The sequence below is a fragment of the Gossypium raimondii genome, chromosome 12 (assembly GCF_025698545.1).
Source record: "Gossypium raimondii isolate GPD5lz chromosome 12, ASM2569854v1, whole genome shotgun sequence".
NCBI lineage: Eukaryota > Viridiplantae > Streptophyta > Magnoliopsida > Malvales > Malvaceae > Gossypium > Gossypium raimondii.
Genome location: NC_068576.1, coordinates 40,676,097 through 40,694,830, shown reverse-complemented (window position 1 = coordinate 40,694,830; position 18,734 = coordinate 40,676,097). Strand labels below are relative to the sequence as shown.

General features: G+C 34.4%; 2 protein-coding genes across 6 annotated transcripts; both read left to right on the top strand.

Moving 5' to 3' along the window:
- The first annotated feature begins 6,951 nt into the window (after positions 1-6,951).
- Positions 6,952-9,089, top strand: LOC105764142 (sugar transport protein 11). The gene is made up of 3 exons (XM_012582633.2): positions 6,952-7,642; positions 7,711-8,340; positions 8,431-9,089. The coding sequence occupies exons 1-3, from the start codon at positions 7,184-7,186 to the stop codon at positions 8,890-8,892; spliced, it is 1,551 nt and encodes a 516-aa protein (XP_012438087.1). The 5' UTR covers positions 6,952-7,183; the 3' UTR covers positions 8,893-9,089.
- Positions 9,090-12,957: 3,868 nt separating this feature from the next.
- LOC105764143 (E3 ubiquitin-protein ligase RING1) lies at positions 12,958-16,470 on the top strand. 5 transcript variants are annotated; one of them, XM_052625450.1, is made up of 2 exons: positions 12,958-14,083; positions 16,214-16,470. In XM_052625450.1, exon 1 carries the CDS (start codon positions 13,083-13,085, stop codon positions 14,076-14,078), a length of 996 nt encoding a protein of 331 aa, XP_052481410.1. In that variant the 5' UTR covers positions 12,958-13,082; the 3' UTR covers positions 14,079-14,083; positions 16,214-16,470. The 5 variants fall into 5 exon arrangements, with proteins under 5 accessions (XP_052481410.1, XP_052481409.1, XP_012438090.1 ...); XM_052625449.1 differs by having other exon boundaries at positions 16,209-16,470; XM_012582636.2 differs by lacking the exon at positions 16,214-16,470 and adding an exon at positions 14,707-15,246.
- Positions 16,471-18,734: the final 2,264 nt, after the last annotated feature.

The following is an 18,734-nucleotide window of genomic DNA, read 5'->3' as shown; positions in this document are numbered from 1 at the left end:
ATAGAAATTTGATTATTGTTAAGCTCACACATGTTTCTTGATGTTTAAGTGAAATACATGCCTAACATTGTGATGAAGATATGTGTTAGGGCTTTTGGTCAAATTGTTTAAGTATGCTTTGTATGCTTACCTTAAATGAAAATGAATGGTAAGTTAATTTTTCGTTATACGAACTTACTAAGTATAAAATGCTTATCTGTTTTATTTTCTCTATCTTATAGTACTCTGAAGCTCGTAAATGTTAGAATCTGGTCGAAGCTACATCACACTATCCATCGGCCCATTTTGGTATATATAGAAAGTTAATTTTGGTTATAATGGCATGTATAGGGTAATTTATCCAATGTTGGCTTAAAATTTTATTTTGTTGTGAATAGCCATTGGAATGGCTTGAGCTGGACATATTTTGATATGTATATATATGTGTGTGGCTTAATATGTTTGTTATGATATGTGTTAAACTTGGTTGTGACTTGATTTAAATGTATTGTATTGGTTGGTGAAAGTGTTAAAGTGTTGATGTAGGTGGAAGACATAATTGAGTGAGAAAAGTGGCATTGGAATTGACATATTTTTGTCCACACGGGCAGAGACTCGGGCGTGTGTCTCAGCCGTGTGTGACACACGACCTAACACATGGGCGTGTGGTTTGGCTATGTGTCCCCTGCATCTTAAAAATTTAGAAACAGAATGCTCAAAAATTTTCACACGGCCTAGCACACAGGCGTATGACTTGGCCGTGTGACCCTTGCACCTATTTAATGCAAGTCAGTATGCTCACACGGCCTAGTACATGGGCGTGTGGCTTGGCTGTGTGACCTAAGTCAGTAACCTTCCATATTTGGACACAGGCTAGGACACAACCGTGTGTCCCTACTTCGAATGTCCACACGACTAGAGACACGGGTGTGTTACTTGGCTGTGTGAGACATACGGCCTGCTAACACGAGCGTGTGTCCCTTGCACTTTAGAAACATTTTGAAATTTTGCGAAAATTTTTTTGAGTTTCGAGTTTAGTCCCTACTTGTTTCTAATGTATATTTTGGGCCTTGAGGGCTCATATAAGGGACCATATGATTGATTTTGCTTAGTTTATGAAATGAATGTCAAATGAGATGAAATGGCTGTAATTGATCTGTAAATTATGGTAATGCTTTGTAACCCTATTCTGGTGACGATTAAGGGTTAGGGGTGTTATAGACTCGATTAAGAAACGAACAAGTAAAAATAGCGGAAGAAATTAAGAAATTGAACACACAAATTTAACGTCGAAAAACCTCTTCAAAGAGGGTAAAAAACCACGAGCAAAGATAATTTTACTATAATAGCAAAAGAATGAAGAGTACAAAAGATGGAAATAAAAACTAAACCCCGAAAACCCGAAAACAAAGAACCTTCAAAACGTAAACACAAAATTCTTTAAATGTGTTATGAGTTCTAATCTCTAATGGATGTATTTTCTAATGTTGTAAAAGAGCCTATTTATAGGCTAAATTAATAGGTCAAATAATAAAATAATCTAGACTAATCAGAGTTTGATTGAAACAAATAACAAAGTTTAACTGAAGATTATTTCTCAAATTTGACTGAAATAGGAGTCATGCTCAACATATATTTTTCATTTTCTTTCTTAGTCAATTGTCATTGTTTCTTTTATCGATCAACATCTTTACAATCAATAGTTTTGTTATTTTTCCACCATGTCGAATAGAGTTCATATAGAAAAAAGGGAAAGATAAGGTTGTTCCACTAGTTGATGTTGGTTTTCCATAAGGATATCCATTTATAGGGAGTTTGACACTCTCATGGAAAGCGTTATCTTGGAGTGCTCCACCTGGATGAAGGAACTGGTGAGTATTTTGGTGTTGAGGGGTATAGAATTGAAACATTGTAAGTATGACTTTGCAATTCCCTCTTGGTCCCATAGGTTGAGTGATATTTTTGCAGATAGAAGCAATTTTTTCTTTCCCTTTTATTTGTTAGAAGCATAGTTTCATCATTGTTACATTCGTGATTTGCAATTGTGTTGTTGATTATGAAATTGTTTTGAGTCAATTGGCAAGGTGTGCCTGCCACCTTTTAGTGACTTTCTTTTTATATTGTAAAAAGATGCGTGAATCACATTTTATTTTTAGCTTTAAAAAATTTTCCATCCTCGAGTTTTCTAGTGATGAATAGAGTTGGGGTATGTGTCGCTTTGTGATGCAAGGTGACATGGGTTCGCCTTTGGGTTTGGGTCGAGATAAATTACATGTTGAAAAGTACAAGTATGTGTATAAAAAGAAAATGATAGGTGATTGGTTTCCTTTTCCAACATCCTAGACATTTCCTTCCTCCAAGCACTATGCTTATGCTTATTCCATGGACATTAATGGTGTTCTCTAACAATTAGAGCATCATAAACATGAGTGAGCTCTTCAAGTTGATGACCTTTTAGCTTTAAACCATTTTTAGAGATTTTGTTATGAGAAAATTTCATATGGTGTGATATCAGATGACCTGCCTTATTTTAAGGAACTCTTTGACTTATCATCATGGCCCATCCTAAAGAATTGATGATCAATAGATGGTAAATATCCTTTGTTTTGAGATAATGTTTAACAAAGTCACTAAACCTGCATGCTTCATTTGGAATTATATGGAGTGTCACATTGTTTTGGATCAATTTGTTAGGTTGCCTATTGTTGGTGAAGAAAACATTTCAAACGAGGTTCAAGAGGAATGTCCTAGTAGGTTTGTTACAATTAATCCTGTTGATGTTGTCATCTGACAAAATCCTAATTATCCCATCGTACATCCTAATTTGAACAGTACCAATACCAGTTACATTACTGGGTAAACCATTCCTCATGCATACAACTTTACATTCAACTAAACTCTATGTGGAGAACTAGTCCTTGTTGGGACACATGTGGAAAAAACACCCCGAATTCAAGATCCACTCGAATGTAAGTTCAGAGCTTTCACTTGTTGACACCAACAAGAAATCATCACCCTTTTTATTGGCTAAATTAGCAGTCGCTAAATCTTCCTCGTTGCTCTGAGCAACCCTTTTATTTCGCAGTTTGTAACAATCTGCCTTGATTTGACCTAACTTCTTACAATAGTGACATCTCTTGTCTTGCTTTTGTTGCGTGTGAAAATGATATACAAATTGTGTAAGTATACATGTCGGATCAAGTAATAAAGTAATAAGTGAGATCGTCTCCACAAGGATCAAATTAGGTATACAAATGGTTAAGTTATTATGATAAAGTTAGATTAATGTTATACCAAAATAATGATAAGAATGCAGTGGTAAAAAAAAAGGAATATTAATGTGAACAATATGTGTAACTGATGAATAATTGAAAATGTTATGTCAATGCAAGAGTAAAAATGTAATGACAATTAAGAAAATGATTATATGAATAATATGTAATTGAACAAGTAAACAACTAAGGATGCGATGACAAATATACTACGATAAGGGATAAGGGATATACGATGTTGATATGGAAGGTCGAGATTACTAAGAATCTACCCTTACTATCAATAATGCCTTAGCAAAGTCATACTCAATCTACTACTCATAAGAGTTCTAAAGTGGTTTACTTCTTTTGAGAGCAGAAACCTCAAGTTACCTTACCCGTGTCTATAGGCCTTTAACACGATACCTGTACTGTGTTCCTTCTGTATAAACAATACTCTATGTCTAAAGTCTACTACAAGTATCTGTCGAGTACTTGCTCATATCATTTAATTTCAGTCCAACTAATCCAACCTTTTCGTAATTAAATTAGTTTATAGGCATGCTGCACAGTCGTCTATGTCTAGGGATTGCATGCATACAATTTAAAAATAAAAATAATTGAATGAAATAGTAATTAATTCAGATCTATGCTTCAACCATTAAAGAAAATAAAGGTTTCATCAAGTAACCCCAACCCTATGAGATTTAGCTCATGGGTTGACAAATAAAATTCAAAACCAAAATATCATTCAACATCATTTCAATCAAATTAATTCATGGAGGAACAAATTAAGAAATAACAGAAGAACGTCCGAAAGATAGCTTTGGCATGTCCAGTTCACACTCTAGCGGCACAGTGCCCTGTGATGGCTGAGAGAGACTGCCTTCGTCTTCCTCTTTTCTTCTCTACTCAGCTGTTACCCTCTAGTTTCGCCTATGGATCACCACCCTTATTCGTCTTTTTGGGTTTCCTCTTTTGGTTTTTTATAGCTTTTTTCCCTAAGGTAAATCCAACAACCCATTTTTATCTTCTACTCTTTTAAAAAAAATTTTTAGGATAAAAACCAACATCCCAAGATTATCTTCTCCTCTTTTTAAATTCTTTTTTTTTCTAGGATAAAAACTAACATCCTAAGATTATCTTCTCCACATCCTGCACCTGCCAAACCACCAAACACAACCCTTCTACATGCAATTAAAAGTAACAAATAATAACATTTAAGCACCGTCCAAGCTTCTTATGCAATGTTCTAAAAATGCTAAAATAATATCTTAAAATGTAACTAAGTTCACTTAAGTACAGACAATTGACCCAGTCTAAAGGCATGAATTATAACTCTTTTCAAGAGTTATCAGCTTCTTTGATGCTACTAAAATCGAGACTTGCCTATCTGACTTTCTATTCGAACCAAACTCATTGTCAAGTTTGTCTTTGCTCAACAGATGACCATTCACATCCTTGAATGAAAGATTATCTCTGTCATAAATCAATGTCTCCCTGAAAGACTTGTATGAAGGGGGTAAATAACACAATAATAGCATAGCACGATCTTCACCGTCAATCTGAACCTTAACATTTCTAAATCATTTAAAAGAGTAATAAATTGACTGGTGTAACCTCTAAGGTGTTCACTTTCATCCATGCAGAACGTGTATAGACACTATTTCAATACCAATTGGTTAGCTAGAGACTTTGTCGCGTAGAGGGATTCTAACATTTTCCATAAGGTGAGTGTCGTTTTCTCCATCAAAACCTCCTACAACACATTATGTGTTAGACATAATTGAATCGTGGATAGATATTTTTTTATCTAACCTATCCCATTTGATTTATCCATGTCTACAGGCTTTTTCTCTATAAGGATCTTCTTAAGATCGTCCTGAATTAGGATTGCTGTCACCCGAACTTGCCACAGATTAAAATTTGTGATGCCATCGAACTTATCAATATCAAACCTTATTGTTGCCATCTCTGAATAGGTTGATTGCGAAAATCGAACTAACTTTGATACCAGTTTGTTGGGAATAAACCCTATTAAGCAATGAATAAGTAAAATAACGAAGAAATTGAAAAGATTGAACACAAATATTTTACGTGGAAAAACTCATTCTAAGAAGATAAAAAACCACGAGGAAAGATACTGTCACTAAAATGACAAAAACAAAGAGTATAAAAGACAGAGATAAAACTAAATCCCAAAACCCGAAATAAGAACCCTCAAAACATAAACACAAAATTCTCTAACAGCTTGTAAAAGCTAATACCTAAATGTGTAATGAGTTATCTTTTTAAGGTGGAAAAAACTATATTCGTAGATCAAATAATATTAAAATAACCTACATTAATCAAAGCTTAAGTAGGAAACTAAAACCATAGTTTAATTAGGAGAAGAAAAGCCGAAAAATGGGAGGAATTTAGCCACGCTTAGGAGATGCCAAAGGAGTGTCATGATGGATTACAAAAAGAGGTTGTAACGTAAAAATTGATCTAGAGCATTTATTTCCAATAACCCAATAGCATTCTTAGGAATTTAGCTAGGACGACAAGATGTTGCAACCTGCAAAATCTTCACTTCCATTAAGAGTTTTTGTGACATTTCCAAGCTCTAAAATCCTTTGTATGAATAGACTTTTAAAAATATTTTTCAAAGAATTCCCTTTATTTTGAAATTAAATTTATTGTAAGTTTCCTTTATTTTAGCAATTACTTAGTAAAACCTTTTATATTTTGTAATCAAATCTATTTTCATTTCATTGTTTTATAATTTTCAAACACTTGATGTCAAAGAAGTAGAGATCGGGAGTGGAAGTGCATAGATTTAAGCTTGCTACTCGGTACCATAATTGAGTATCTCTTGACCTCACTTTTATCTTTTAAATTGTAATTATAGTTGGATTAGTAAATGTTGATGTGTGTTTTGTGTTTTGTGTTGAGTTATAATGTGTAGCTAAATTTGTATATGATCAATGACTTGTATGTGGATGTGAAATGACTTGATGCTTATAGGTTAGCTATGAGTACATCGCATTTATGTGAAATGATTTAGCTATGAATACATTGGAACTGTTTTTTTCTTTAAATATAAATTAAATAAATATCCAAATTTATTAAATATTCTATTTTGATTTTTTTAGTTGATAGCTAAATTAATAAAATTCATTTTTATGTATTATTTAATAAATTGAAAAAAATAAGTATTGAATTTAAGTTATAAAATCAATTTAGTATATTACTTAAAATTGAGTGTTGAGTGTAATATAATTATTATCCAAACGCGTTTAAAAATTAAATTAAATTGATTTATTTTCTCAACTTAGTTATGAAGTAAAGCCTTAATTTTAAAAGTTATTTTGATGTAATTTAATGAAGTTGGGTTTCGGAAAAAAAGAGAGTAGCAATTCAGAAGGCTCATTATTTTGATGGTCAAACATAATATAGCTGTGATTAAGCCATTGTTGACATCTCAAGTCTTGTTGATGTATTTTTCTAATAAATTTATTTATTAACAACAAGGGGAAAATTTTTAATGCAGGGATGTGAAAGTTTTACTTGTTGACCAGCTAAAATTAGGTTTGACAAAAATCTAATTGAGGAGACAACATGTTTGAATCAATCACTTGGCGACAAATAGGGTGGTCAAACCGATAAAAATAATTTTGTGGCTATTTTTTGGAAGAAGAATATAGTTAGAAATAGGACAGTACAAAATGCAAGTAAAAACGATATATATGAAGGCAGAGTTTTGAATGAAAGAAATAGGATTGGGGGAGTAGGAGAATTTTGCTCCTTTCCTTCAAACGGTGATTCATGCGGGACTTGTCCGTTGAAAGACCCTAAACCCATATCACCATTCCGGAAAGGCAATTAAGCAACCCTCCTTACCTACTCTAATTAACCTTTTTGTCTTTTTCACTTCATTTCCAAACTCACGGTGTTGCAGTAGTGGAGCAATGGAAGGCGGAGGATTTGTTGCCGCAAGCAAAGTGAACATCTATGACGGCCGTGTCACCGCCTTCGTCATCTGCACTTGCCTCATTGCTGCCAGTGGTGGTCTGCTCTTCGGCTATGACCTGGGTATCTCAGGTGGGGTCACATCAATGGAGCCTTTTCTGAAGAAGTTCTTCCCTAGTGTTTTGGAACAACAGAGAAAGGCATCCCAAACCGAGAACCAGTACTGCAAATTCGATAGCCAGCTACTCACTCTTTTCACTTCTTCCCTTTACCTTGCTGCTTTGGTCGCCTCCTTCTTTGCCTCCATTGTTACCAGGATCTTTGGCCGCAAAATTTCCATGTTAGCTGGAGCTGTTGCTTTTCTCATCGGTTCCATCTTGAATGGTGTTGCCATGAACATTGGTGTCCTAATCTTTGGCCGTTTGTTGCTTGGTGTTGGCGTTGGATTTGCTAATCAGGTAAGTGAATTAAAAGTTGTTGCATGCTCCAATTCCAACTACGTACTAATTTATCCAAGGCATGGCAGTCTGTTCCTGTATACTTATCCGAAATGGCACCTGCAAGCATTAGAGGAGCTTTGAACATTGGTTTCCAAATGGCCGTTACAATCGGTATTCTAGCTGCAGGCCTTATTAACTATGGCACAGCAAAGATCGAAGGCGGATGGGGATGGCGGCTTTCTCTAGTTCTGGCAGTTGTTCCTGCTGTAGTGATGACCGCCGGATCATACCTGCTACCAGACACTCCCAATTCCATCCTCGAGAGAGGCCAACCCGAGAAGGCGAGGCAGATGTTGCAGAAAGTCCGGGGCACGCAACATGTCGATGCCGAGTTTCAGGACTTGCTCGACGCCACCGAAGCTGCCAAGAAGGTGGATCAACCATGGACGAGCATCCTCCAACCAAGACACAGGCCTCAACTTGTCCTCTGCATCCTCATCCCATTCTTCCAACAGCTCACCGGAATCAACGTCGTTATGTTCTACGCACCTGTTCTCTTCAAGACCTTGGGTTTCGGTGATGATGCCTCGCTCATGTCCGCAGTTATATCTGGCATCGTTAATGTCCTTGCCACCATGGTTTCCATCTATTCAGTCGATAAGTTCGGACGAAGGATGTTGTTCCTCGAAGGTGGCGCACAAATGTTCATTTTCCAGGTACATATATAAGACTACTTTTAACCATCATTTAAGCTTATCTACGATATATGCACCGTTTGATTGATTAACATTATTATGTATGTACAGATTGCAATAGGAACGATGATTGCGGTGAGGTTTGGGGTGAATGGAGATGGAGACTTATCAAGGTGGGATGCCAACATACTGTTGCTGTTCATCTGCGCATACGTGGCAGCATTTGCATGGTCATGGGGACCATTGGGATGGCTGGTTCCAAGTGAGATCTGTCCCTTGGAAATCCGATCAGCAGGACAAGGCATTAACGTGGCTGTAAACATGATCTTCACCTTCATCATTGGTCAAGTATTCCTGAGCATGCTTTGCCATATGAAGTTTGGGCTCTTCTTTTTCTTTGCCGGGTTCGTGGTAATAATGACGGTCTTCGTCTACTACTTCTTGCCGGAGACAAAGAACGTGCCGATAGAAGAGATAAACCAAGTGTGGAAGCAACACTGGTTTTGGGGGAAGTATATCCCAGACGAGGCCCTCGTTGGACTGAGCCGCAACGATGAAGGAAGAGATACTTGAATTCAATACGCGGCAACATCCAACCTCAACAGCCAGCCCCCCCCCCCCCCCCAACCCCTGGATTTAACGAATTATGTATGTGAGCTGGAGGAAATCTTTTTTTCTTTTATTTTTCTTTTAAAAGAAGTAATGAGATTAAAGAGTGACAGAGTTAAAGTTTTGTGCCCATTCATTCTTTAACACTATTCACCAGAACTTTTTCATACCTCCCCTCTCTAATTTTTTAGAGGCTTGCCATACGAATTCCAACATTACCTCCATGTATACATAATCGTATCATTTTGGTACAAGTAATGATTTCATTGCTTGAAATCACCTGGCTTGAGCAAAAATAATCTCAAACCATAAAATGGACGAGAACACTTACGACTATATAAATAATATAAGTTAATGTAACCTAATTTAATATGTGATTTTTTCAGGATATATATATTTATTGTATAATTAGAGTATATAAAATAGTGATTGCCTTTAATAAAATTAATTAATAAATATTATATTAACAATAACATAATCAACATAAATGAAAAATAAAGAGAGAAATATGTATTACTTACACATCAATAGTATTTCTACAAATGTTTATATTTATAAATATAAAAAGTATAAATGATATAAAATTGAATATCTAATGAACATTAGAGTCGTAAGGTATATCAAATCTCTTATTTTAATAGATATCTATTTTATAATAAAATTATTTATAACACTCTCCTTCAATATTCATTGCTAGATAAAATGCATTGTTAAAACCTTGTTCAAAAAATTAGTGAAATAAAAAGAGTACACGTATCTCTAAATGTATAAGATGCTACCTCATTAAAAAACTTTAGCAGGAAAACTCAATAGAACAAAACATCACTTAAAGGAAAATATTACACCGCGTATTTACTTTCCTCGTGACAACATCACATAATATCCTAGAACCAACGCATATCAATATTGATTACTAGATTTCCAAATTATCATTTGAACGGATTTGTTGAAAAATTATGCTACCATTCTTCTTAAGGTCAAGAGTAAAGAAGAACTTTTGGGAAATATATTTCGTTCAATCTTCTTTAATATATTGACCACCTCTCATCGTCCTCGCGAACCATAAGAGAAATCAACACTAAAACAACTATCAATCAAATACTACGTGTGGTGTCTGGAAGTGTGATAGGTCAGTTGTAATATATTTGTACAACGGGGTACAAGAGTACTCCGAGGATCGAACCCAAAGAAGTTGGCGAGGATCGAACCCAAATGAGTTGGCAATTAAGTGAATTCTAGCTACAAACATGTAATTAAAAAGTCTAAATAATTACTAGCTAGCCACTATAGTACAACAAACCATAAATGAAGTTGATTAAAACTGATTAAGTACCTAAAACATAAAAGGACTAAATTGTAAAGAAAGCAAACCACACAACTATCAAATACGAGTAAATACGATAACAGAGAGTGGTTGGTTAACTTCCATGTGGTTGGTTGACTTTCGAATTAGGGATCTAAATTGCGATTACTCCTAAATTGGCTCCATTTTATCTATTGGCCTAAACTTTACCAAATTAGACAAATTAGTCCGAGTTATCTCTCGACCCCACCGACTAACCCAGGGCTTATCAAATTGGTGCCCAATAAGATCTCCTTTCAATCTCACTTATCTCGATTTTCGCTTTGGGGCGTCAATCTTAAGTTTTTAAGTTTATTTGATTTAGTCTAATTTTGCAATTTAGTCATCGAACCCAAAAATCAATTACCCAATATTTCCATCAACCAACCCCTAAATATTTAGCTACTCGTTACCAGTTCTAAACTAACAAACAACAAAGAAGTAACCATGAAATCCATTAACATAAAAAGAAGATAAAATGTAGGATTTTTACTTGAGAAAATGAACTCAATATTAAAATGAGATTACAACAAATTTTAAAGTACTAAATCTGTAAATAAATCTCAGTTACAGTAACAACTAACTTAACTACCTAAGAAAATGCTAGGAAAACAAAGAAATTGCAGAAAGCTAAGTGCTACAGCTATGGAGAAAACTAAACTCTAAAGCAGATGAAGAGAAAACTAAGAGAAAACTATTCTAAGTCTAGTGTCTAAGTGGCTTTCTCTCTCTCCATCCAATATTTTGGCATTTTTAACATATATCAGACCCAATTTTATTGACCAATTTGCCCCTGAGCCTGTCTTTTTTATTGGGGGACATGTTGGACAAAGATTACCCTTCTGGTCATTTTTTGTCTCCCTTCGACAGTGATATCGCGACACTCAAGGCTAGGTATCGTGATATCAGCTCTAGTCTTGAAATGGGGGAAGTCCTTAGGAGTTGGGTATTGCGATATCCATAGCTAATATCGCGATACCACTGGGAAAAACCTCAATCCTCTTCAACTCAGCACTATTGAGGGTATCAACTCTTATAGGACATTTATCAACCCCTTGACCCTACTTGTGGAGTTGAAAAACTCCACTAATCGTGTACCAAATATTTTCCCTTAAATTTTTTATTAATTTTGTAAGTTATTTTCATTATTTTAAAATTTTTACCATTTTAATAACTTATAATTTTTTATAAAAAATATTTTATGATTTTTTAGTAACCACATATAGAATGAATCTAGACAAATAGATATTTATATTCAGATAAATGTGAATGTCCATTTGTTCAGATTCATTCAAAATAAAGGTAAGCGTTTAATCGAATCGAGTAAAAAAATTGGAGTTAATCGAGTTGACGAGTCCTATTTTATCATCCTAACTTGATTTACAAGTTTTTCAAATCGAGTCATGTGAAATGAAATTCAAGTTAAGTCGAATCAAGTGAAATTATTCAAGTTAAATTAAAAAATTGAATATGTCAAATTAAAATCTCGTTACAATATAATTAATTTCATGTTGGAGCACATAAATTTGAAACCGTATATATTTGAAAACTTTTTCAAATAAAAAAAGATATGATAAACTTGAATCGTTAATTAACTTATTTAGTCCTAAAATTATTATTTTAGAAAAGTTTTAAAATTTTAACTTTCTTTATATATATTTTTAATTTTATAATTTTAAAAATATAAATTTTGGAGTTTTTATAAATATTTTGAATTTTAAAATTATTTTAAATCTTTTTGTAATTTTTGTTAAAAGAGATCAATTTGTTTATATTCAAAATTGGCAGGGAGCAAAGGAGTATTTACACCAATCTGCTATTCGAATTATTCAAATTATTCGAGTTATTCGAATTATAAAATTTAACTCGACTCGAACTCGAAACTCAAATTACTTATTCGAGTTGACTCGAAAAAATTGAATAACTCAATTCGATTAACTCAAAAATTGAAAAGTTTTTCGATTTTTTTAATCGAATGGAATTTTGCTTCTCCTAATTCTACACATATATATATTTTAAAAAATATTTTTTTTATTTTTATTGACATGGTATATCACGTCAATATATTTTTATGCAGTTTGCACATATGTCAACTTCTTAAGATTTATGTTAATTACATCTAACAATTAAATCAATTAGTGATAGATCTTCATTAATAGGATGAGTCAATTAATTTTTTTTAAACACCAAGTATTGGTAAAATCTTAATTGATTTTTTTAGGGTAAAGTACATCAACAATTACTCAACTTTGATTAAAATAACAAAATAGTTACTAACGTTATCAAAAAGTGACAATCAATCACCCACTAACATTTTTAGTTACGAGGCAGGTGACGTGGCTCGTTAACTAGTTACATTGGACATGAGCATCCGGAAGAAGAAGAAGAAAGGAAGATCACATGGGTATCTCAAAACTCATTTTACTAACCTCTTCAAACCAGTCATGTCCACTTCCCGCTTCAACATCTTTCAACTCCTCTAACGTGACACTCTAATGGGCCACGTCTATTGTCTGTTACGTCTATAACGGGAAATGGGCTTGGGTGTCACTTTTCAAAATTTAGTGACTGTTTTATTATTTTAGTCAAAGTTGAGTGAATGTTGTTGTATTTTACCTCTTTTTATTAAGATTTTTTTTAATCTTTAGCCTTAATTAAAGTCGGTAGAAAAGCCCTGAAAGTGAAAACTGAAATATCTGGCCGACGCCGTAAAGCATAAGAGAGAGAGAAACATTTCTTTAAGGAAAACCTTAAAAGCAAAATTTTATCGCTCTTTGTCCGTCTCTTTGAAACCATTTCCCATACCCCAAACATGTCGTTCGTCGGGGACGTCAGCAGCGTCGGCGGCGCTAGCACCGTCGGCGTAAACAATAAGCAGTTCTTTTGCCACCAATGCAACCGTACCGTCAGTATAACTATCTCCCCTTCATCTGACCCCTCTTGTCCCTTATGCAACGAGGGATTTCTCGAAGAATACGAAAACCCTAACCTTAATCCAGGATCCGCCTTCCATGACCCGAACCCGAACTTTAACCCATTCTCTGACCCCTATTTGACGATGTCGGATCCTGTCTCCTCCTTCCTCCAGCTCCTTTTTCCTTCCTCCTCTTCATCATCCCCTGCTTCCGTCGGGTCGACCCGTTCTGGCAGTGGCGACCCGTTCGCTTTCGATCCATTTGCCTTCATTCAAGGTCATCTCAGCGATCTACGTTCACGCGGGGCGCAGATCGAGTTCGTGATTCAAAGCAATCCGTCCGAGCCGGGCTTTCGGATTCCTGTGAACATCGGTGATTATTTCATCGGACCGGGCCTCGAGCAACTGATCCAGCAGCTGGCCGAAAACGACCCTAATCGGTACGGAACCCCACCAGCATCGAAATCAGCCATGGACACGCTACCTTCGGTGAACATTTCGAAGCATAACTTGAGTTCGGAGTTCAACCAGTGCGCAGTTTGTATGGACGAATTCGAGGATGGGACTGAAGCAAAACAGATGCCCTGCAAGCATCTTTATCATAAGGATTGCATATTTCCGTGGCTCGAATTGCATAACTCTTGCCCTGTGTGTCGTCACGAGTTGCCTACAGATGATCCTGATTATGAGAGGAGGGTTCGTGGTGCACAGGGGACTGGTGGTGGCAATGATGGTAGTAGTAGTGGTCTTGCCGATAATGCGCAGAGGTCTGCCGGGGATAATCGAACGGTGGAGAGGAGTTTCAGGATATCGCTTCCTTGGCCATTTAGGGCTCGTGGGTCGGGTTCAGGATCAGGCGATAATGCGGAGACCAGGCAAGAAGATCTGGATTGAGAACTGTGAGTAATCCCCCCCCCCCCCCGCCAACAGTATGTGTATTATTGTATCCCCTTTACTGGTGCTTTGTCTTTGTCTTGGCCTTTATTTGGGTAGTTGAGAATTGGGATTATAGTTCAATTTCTTGTGTGTTATGATCATGAAATTAGTTTAACTGCTAATACAATCTCACCTGAGAGCTTTTGGAATGTTTGGTTAGTTTGGTTACAGACCTTTGGTCCATGGTATTTTCATCTATGTGATGATGCTCTTTTAGAGTTTTAGGATAGGACCTGCAGGCTGGCAGCATTGGTCGATAAATTACCTGTATAATTTGTGTGGATTTGGTAGCGAAGTATTTAGTCAAAGTAATCATATTTATGCCTTCTTTTCTTTGAAGTCCCATACACTCAAATGTTATGCTCGCATGGCCCTTTAGATTATTTCCATGCATTTATTCTTCTATCCATGGATTATGGTCGTATTGATTTGGGAGGGCATTATGATGGTTTATATTGTGGAAATGTTTATAACTATTTAGTCACTGGTATTATATTTTCTGACTAGTTTTCATTGTCACCAATGTATTTCTCATGTTTCATGCTTTTAGTTAGTGTATTTCTCAGAGAATCTAACTATATCTTAGCTTTGATAGGCTTTGCGTGCAATAGTAGTTCTCCGAGTTCAGTAAAGGCAAAATTTTCAGGACCATTGAAATTTGGGGTGGCTGAAGAAAGATTATAGGAGCATGTCATTTTCTTCTGGAATTCTCTTAAGATTATTTAGGTGTTCCTCCAATGTAAAACTAGAAGTTATATTATCGTTTTTCTTTAGGACGTGTTGTTAAGGAAAGCATGCAAAGAACTTGCAGGAGAAAAAAGTTACTGGTGAGGGTCAGGAATAAGAAAAGCGTAAGTTATTTTTATACTTCCAGGATATGATTTGTGGCACTAACAACATATTCAGTGGAAGAAACTCACAAGTTGTAATGGTCATGTAATGTCTAGGTTATGTTATGTGTTGTCACTCAATTCGATATTTATTTGCTTGATTTTGTTTCATTGTTAAGCTGTCTGAACTTGTCCTGGTAGCTGGGGTTGAAGCTATTTATGTATTTCTTCAGTACAATATCTAGCTGTAATGTCATACTTGATGCTTAAGAATGGCAAGGATCTTTTAATGTTCACTTATGCAGTGTATGGCTTTTCTTGCATTACATACTGGCCTATGATGATAAGGTTTAACTTTATTGTCAAAATGTTTGGCTGCGGTGAGTCTGGGGCAGGCTTAGGTTCAATTTATACTGAGAAAAGTTTCATATCTTATGTAATAAAATTTTGTTAGTTTTTCCATGAAGACCAATTGCTACAACCGTTCCTTATTACTGGCTACAAATAGAACTGCCTCCAGCTATACTTGTTTTCCTTTGTACTTTGGTTCATGAATTTAGGGTATACTCGATGGAAAAGGTGGAAAGATAAAGGGTGTCATTCTGTTATGAACCACTGGAGTTGGAAGAAGCCTATAGTTATTGAATTGATGGATTCTGAACTCATCTTAAGTATTTTGTGATGTACACAAATCAAAGCTACTTTCTAATGGGGGCACTTATGTGTTGCATGGTGCAGCAATACTTGGATTCAATTTTTGTGATGCAGATTTAGATAATTGCCTGCATTTTCAGGGCCATTTTGAATTTGTGGAGTCATATTTGTATAATGGCACCCTAACTTGGATTTGATTTTATGGCAGATTGAAATACAACAAAAAGTATCAGGATTTCTTGTATAAGACATGATGATAGAACAGCCTGTTTCAAAGTTGGGATATGCAGAGTCATATGTAAACATGAAGAACTAAGATTAGTTTGGTAACCTTTTTAAGGAAGTGCTAGTTTTGGTATTTTAATATTACATGCCCATCTGATTTTATTTTTTTTATATATATAACAGATTTGCTTGTCTATGACACAGCTTCATTTACTCTTTGTCACATTGTATAGATTCACTGGTCGATGCTCAATTCTCTTTCCTCTTATATCAGCAAAATATTACCTCTGATTTTTTTTTTTTTTTTTGACAAGCATAAACTATTGACATGTAGCAGCCTTCATTATGATAATTCTATTCTAATTGTTTTGTTCCGAAGCAAAGATATCCACGGGGTGGTTCGCTCTATTCAGATATTCACGACCGAGAAGTACTGGATTCTCTTTCGGATAGGTCCTGAAAGGAGAAGGAAAGCTGGAATGCCACCAGGCCTTTTAAACCTAAAAACTTGCAAATGTAGGTGTGTTTCTCCTTAGTCACGGTCTGTAGGCCATAAACTTTTCACCTATGAACCACCTAATGTTTGAGCTTCGTTATCGAAGAGAGAAGAAATAAATATAAAGATAAATTTGGTAATAGAATTGGTAGATAGATTTTGGGTACTTTCTCAATACACAATTTTTACGCTTTAATAATATTATTAAGAACAAAGCCTAATTCATTTTGAAAAATTATTATTATATGTCTACAAAGGTGAATAGGATTAGCATCTAACAAACAAGTTCACATGTTAAAATTAAATATACATTTTATTCATTTATTAATTTATTTCCTTTACAAAGTGAAGTTACAGATTTGGGAGGAAGGGTTTAATCACTTCTTTGACTCTTTATTAATTTATTTGAAAATAAAGTGGATAGTTTTGGATGAAATATATATAAAGATTAAAAACATAATTACAACTGTTATTAAACAATTGAGTTTTAGCATGTTTGTAATCTGAAATTGGTAAATGAAAAGACAGTGTCGGGAGATGGTTAAGGAAGATTTTAGTACATCATTTTTTATACTTATTTTAATAATATAGAGAATGCGGGGTCCGGTACCTTTTCCTTCTTTTCTTTTAGAGTAATAATTTATTTGATTTCTAATTTTCATCTCTTTCACCCAATGTCTACTAATTTTACTGAAGTAACATCCACATGATAATTATTTTAATTATTTTAATAATTTTTATATATTTTTAAAGCAAGCAAATTTAATAGACAGTAACATTTCCATCCATTTTGGGGTGATTTAATAAACAACGTAAACTCAATGGCTAAAAGAGACGAAGAAATAATGGTAGGGTAAAATGATTTCTTTTGTAAAATTGGAAGGTCAAATAAATCATTATGCCAATAAAAATTTAGTTATATGAAGTTTATCAATTTTTTTAAATTTTGTTAATAGAAAATTTTAGTAAAAGGTTAAATAAATTTACCAAATTTATAAGGAGACTATTTGATGCACTTACAGTATATAAGTCTCATGCATCAAGTTGAATAATAACATGACACCTCATCATTAATCAAAATAAAAAATAGCGAAGGACTTATAAATAAAGAATAATAAATTTATTTAAACATAATTAATTATAATTAAATACTAATACATTGCACTTGAGATCCTAGACCTACACCCTAATCACTTAAGCCCAAGATCCTAAATCCGAGAGTTATTATTTATTTATAATAGGTATTTTAATGTTTAATTATGTTTAAATAAAATTACTATTTATTTACAAGTGTTTTATATTTTTATTTAATTTATTCATGATGTGTCAATTATTATTCATTGATGATGCACGAGATTTATGCACCAATGGTGCATCAAATATTATTCCTAATTTGTACATAAAATTAAGGCTTAATTGAAATTGAGCAAGAGGCCTTTAAGTTTTACAACTTTTTTAAGTTTTAAACTTTTTTTTGTCAAATCAAGTACTTAAACTATAATTTCGTAACCAATGTTAGCCCTTATTGTTAGACTTCGTTAAAAAAACTAGAGTCAATCAAGAAGCGACACTTCATGACATCATTAAAATCTAATTAAATAAAAATATTAATTTTAATATTAAATAAAAATAATTATATTAATTTTTGTTAGAATTGAGTGACCCAAATCCTTATTTAAATAAAATACAATAATAAAATAAAATAAAAGTAAAATCCATATAAAACTACACTTCTTTTATTTTATTATAGAATAAGGTTTTTAAACATTATTAAACTCCATCTATTTGATATTGACTAGAATAATGTGTTTCAATCTTACTACACTTCTATTAGAATATGGTTTTACAAACCTATAAATAGACATAGTCTACTCTTCTTGTATTTATTCGAATTCGACATAGTGAATTATCTTCTCCTCTGCCCATGGTTTTTTCCCGAAAGGGTTTTCACGTAAAAATCTGTATGTTCTTTATTTTTCTTTCTCTTTTCTTTGCGATACATTGTCATTATCGACGTTTTATTTTTCACAAATTGGTATTCGACCTTCCGGGTTGTTCGTCTTGGTCGCGGTAATGACGTCCTTAAAATATGAAATTTCGCTGTTGGATCGTAACACCAGATTTACGTTGTGACAGATTAAAATGTAGATGGATCTGGAGGATGCCCTGTTAGGGATAGATAAGATGCCTTCAACGTTCACGAATGAAGAGAAGAAGCATAAGGATCGAAAGGCCTTAACACAATTACATCTGCATTTGTCTAACAAAATTTTGCAAGATGTGATGAAGGAGAAGACCGCCGCTACATTACGGAAAAGGCTGGAACAAATATGTATGTCGAAAACTCTAACCAGCAAGTTGCATATGAAGCAGCGTCTTTATACTCATCGTTTGGAGGAAGGTGCGTCT

Coding starts and splice junctions, on each gene's coding strand:
- LOC105764143 (XM_052625450.1), top strand. CDS start 13,083: ATGTCGTTCGTCGGGGACGTCAGCAGCGTCGGCGGCGCTAGCACCGTC.
- LOC105764142 (XM_012582633.2), top strand. CDS start 7,184: ATGGAAGGCGGAGGATTTGTTGCCGCAAGCAAAGTGAACATCTATGAC. Junction 7,643..7,710: donor GCGTTGGATTTGCTAATCAG/GTAAGTGAATTA, acceptor AAGGCATGGCAG/TCTGTTCCTGTATACTTATC. Junction 8,341..8,430: donor CACAAATGTTCATTTTCCAG/GTACATATATAA, acceptor ATGTATGTACAG/ATTGCAATAGGAACGATGAT.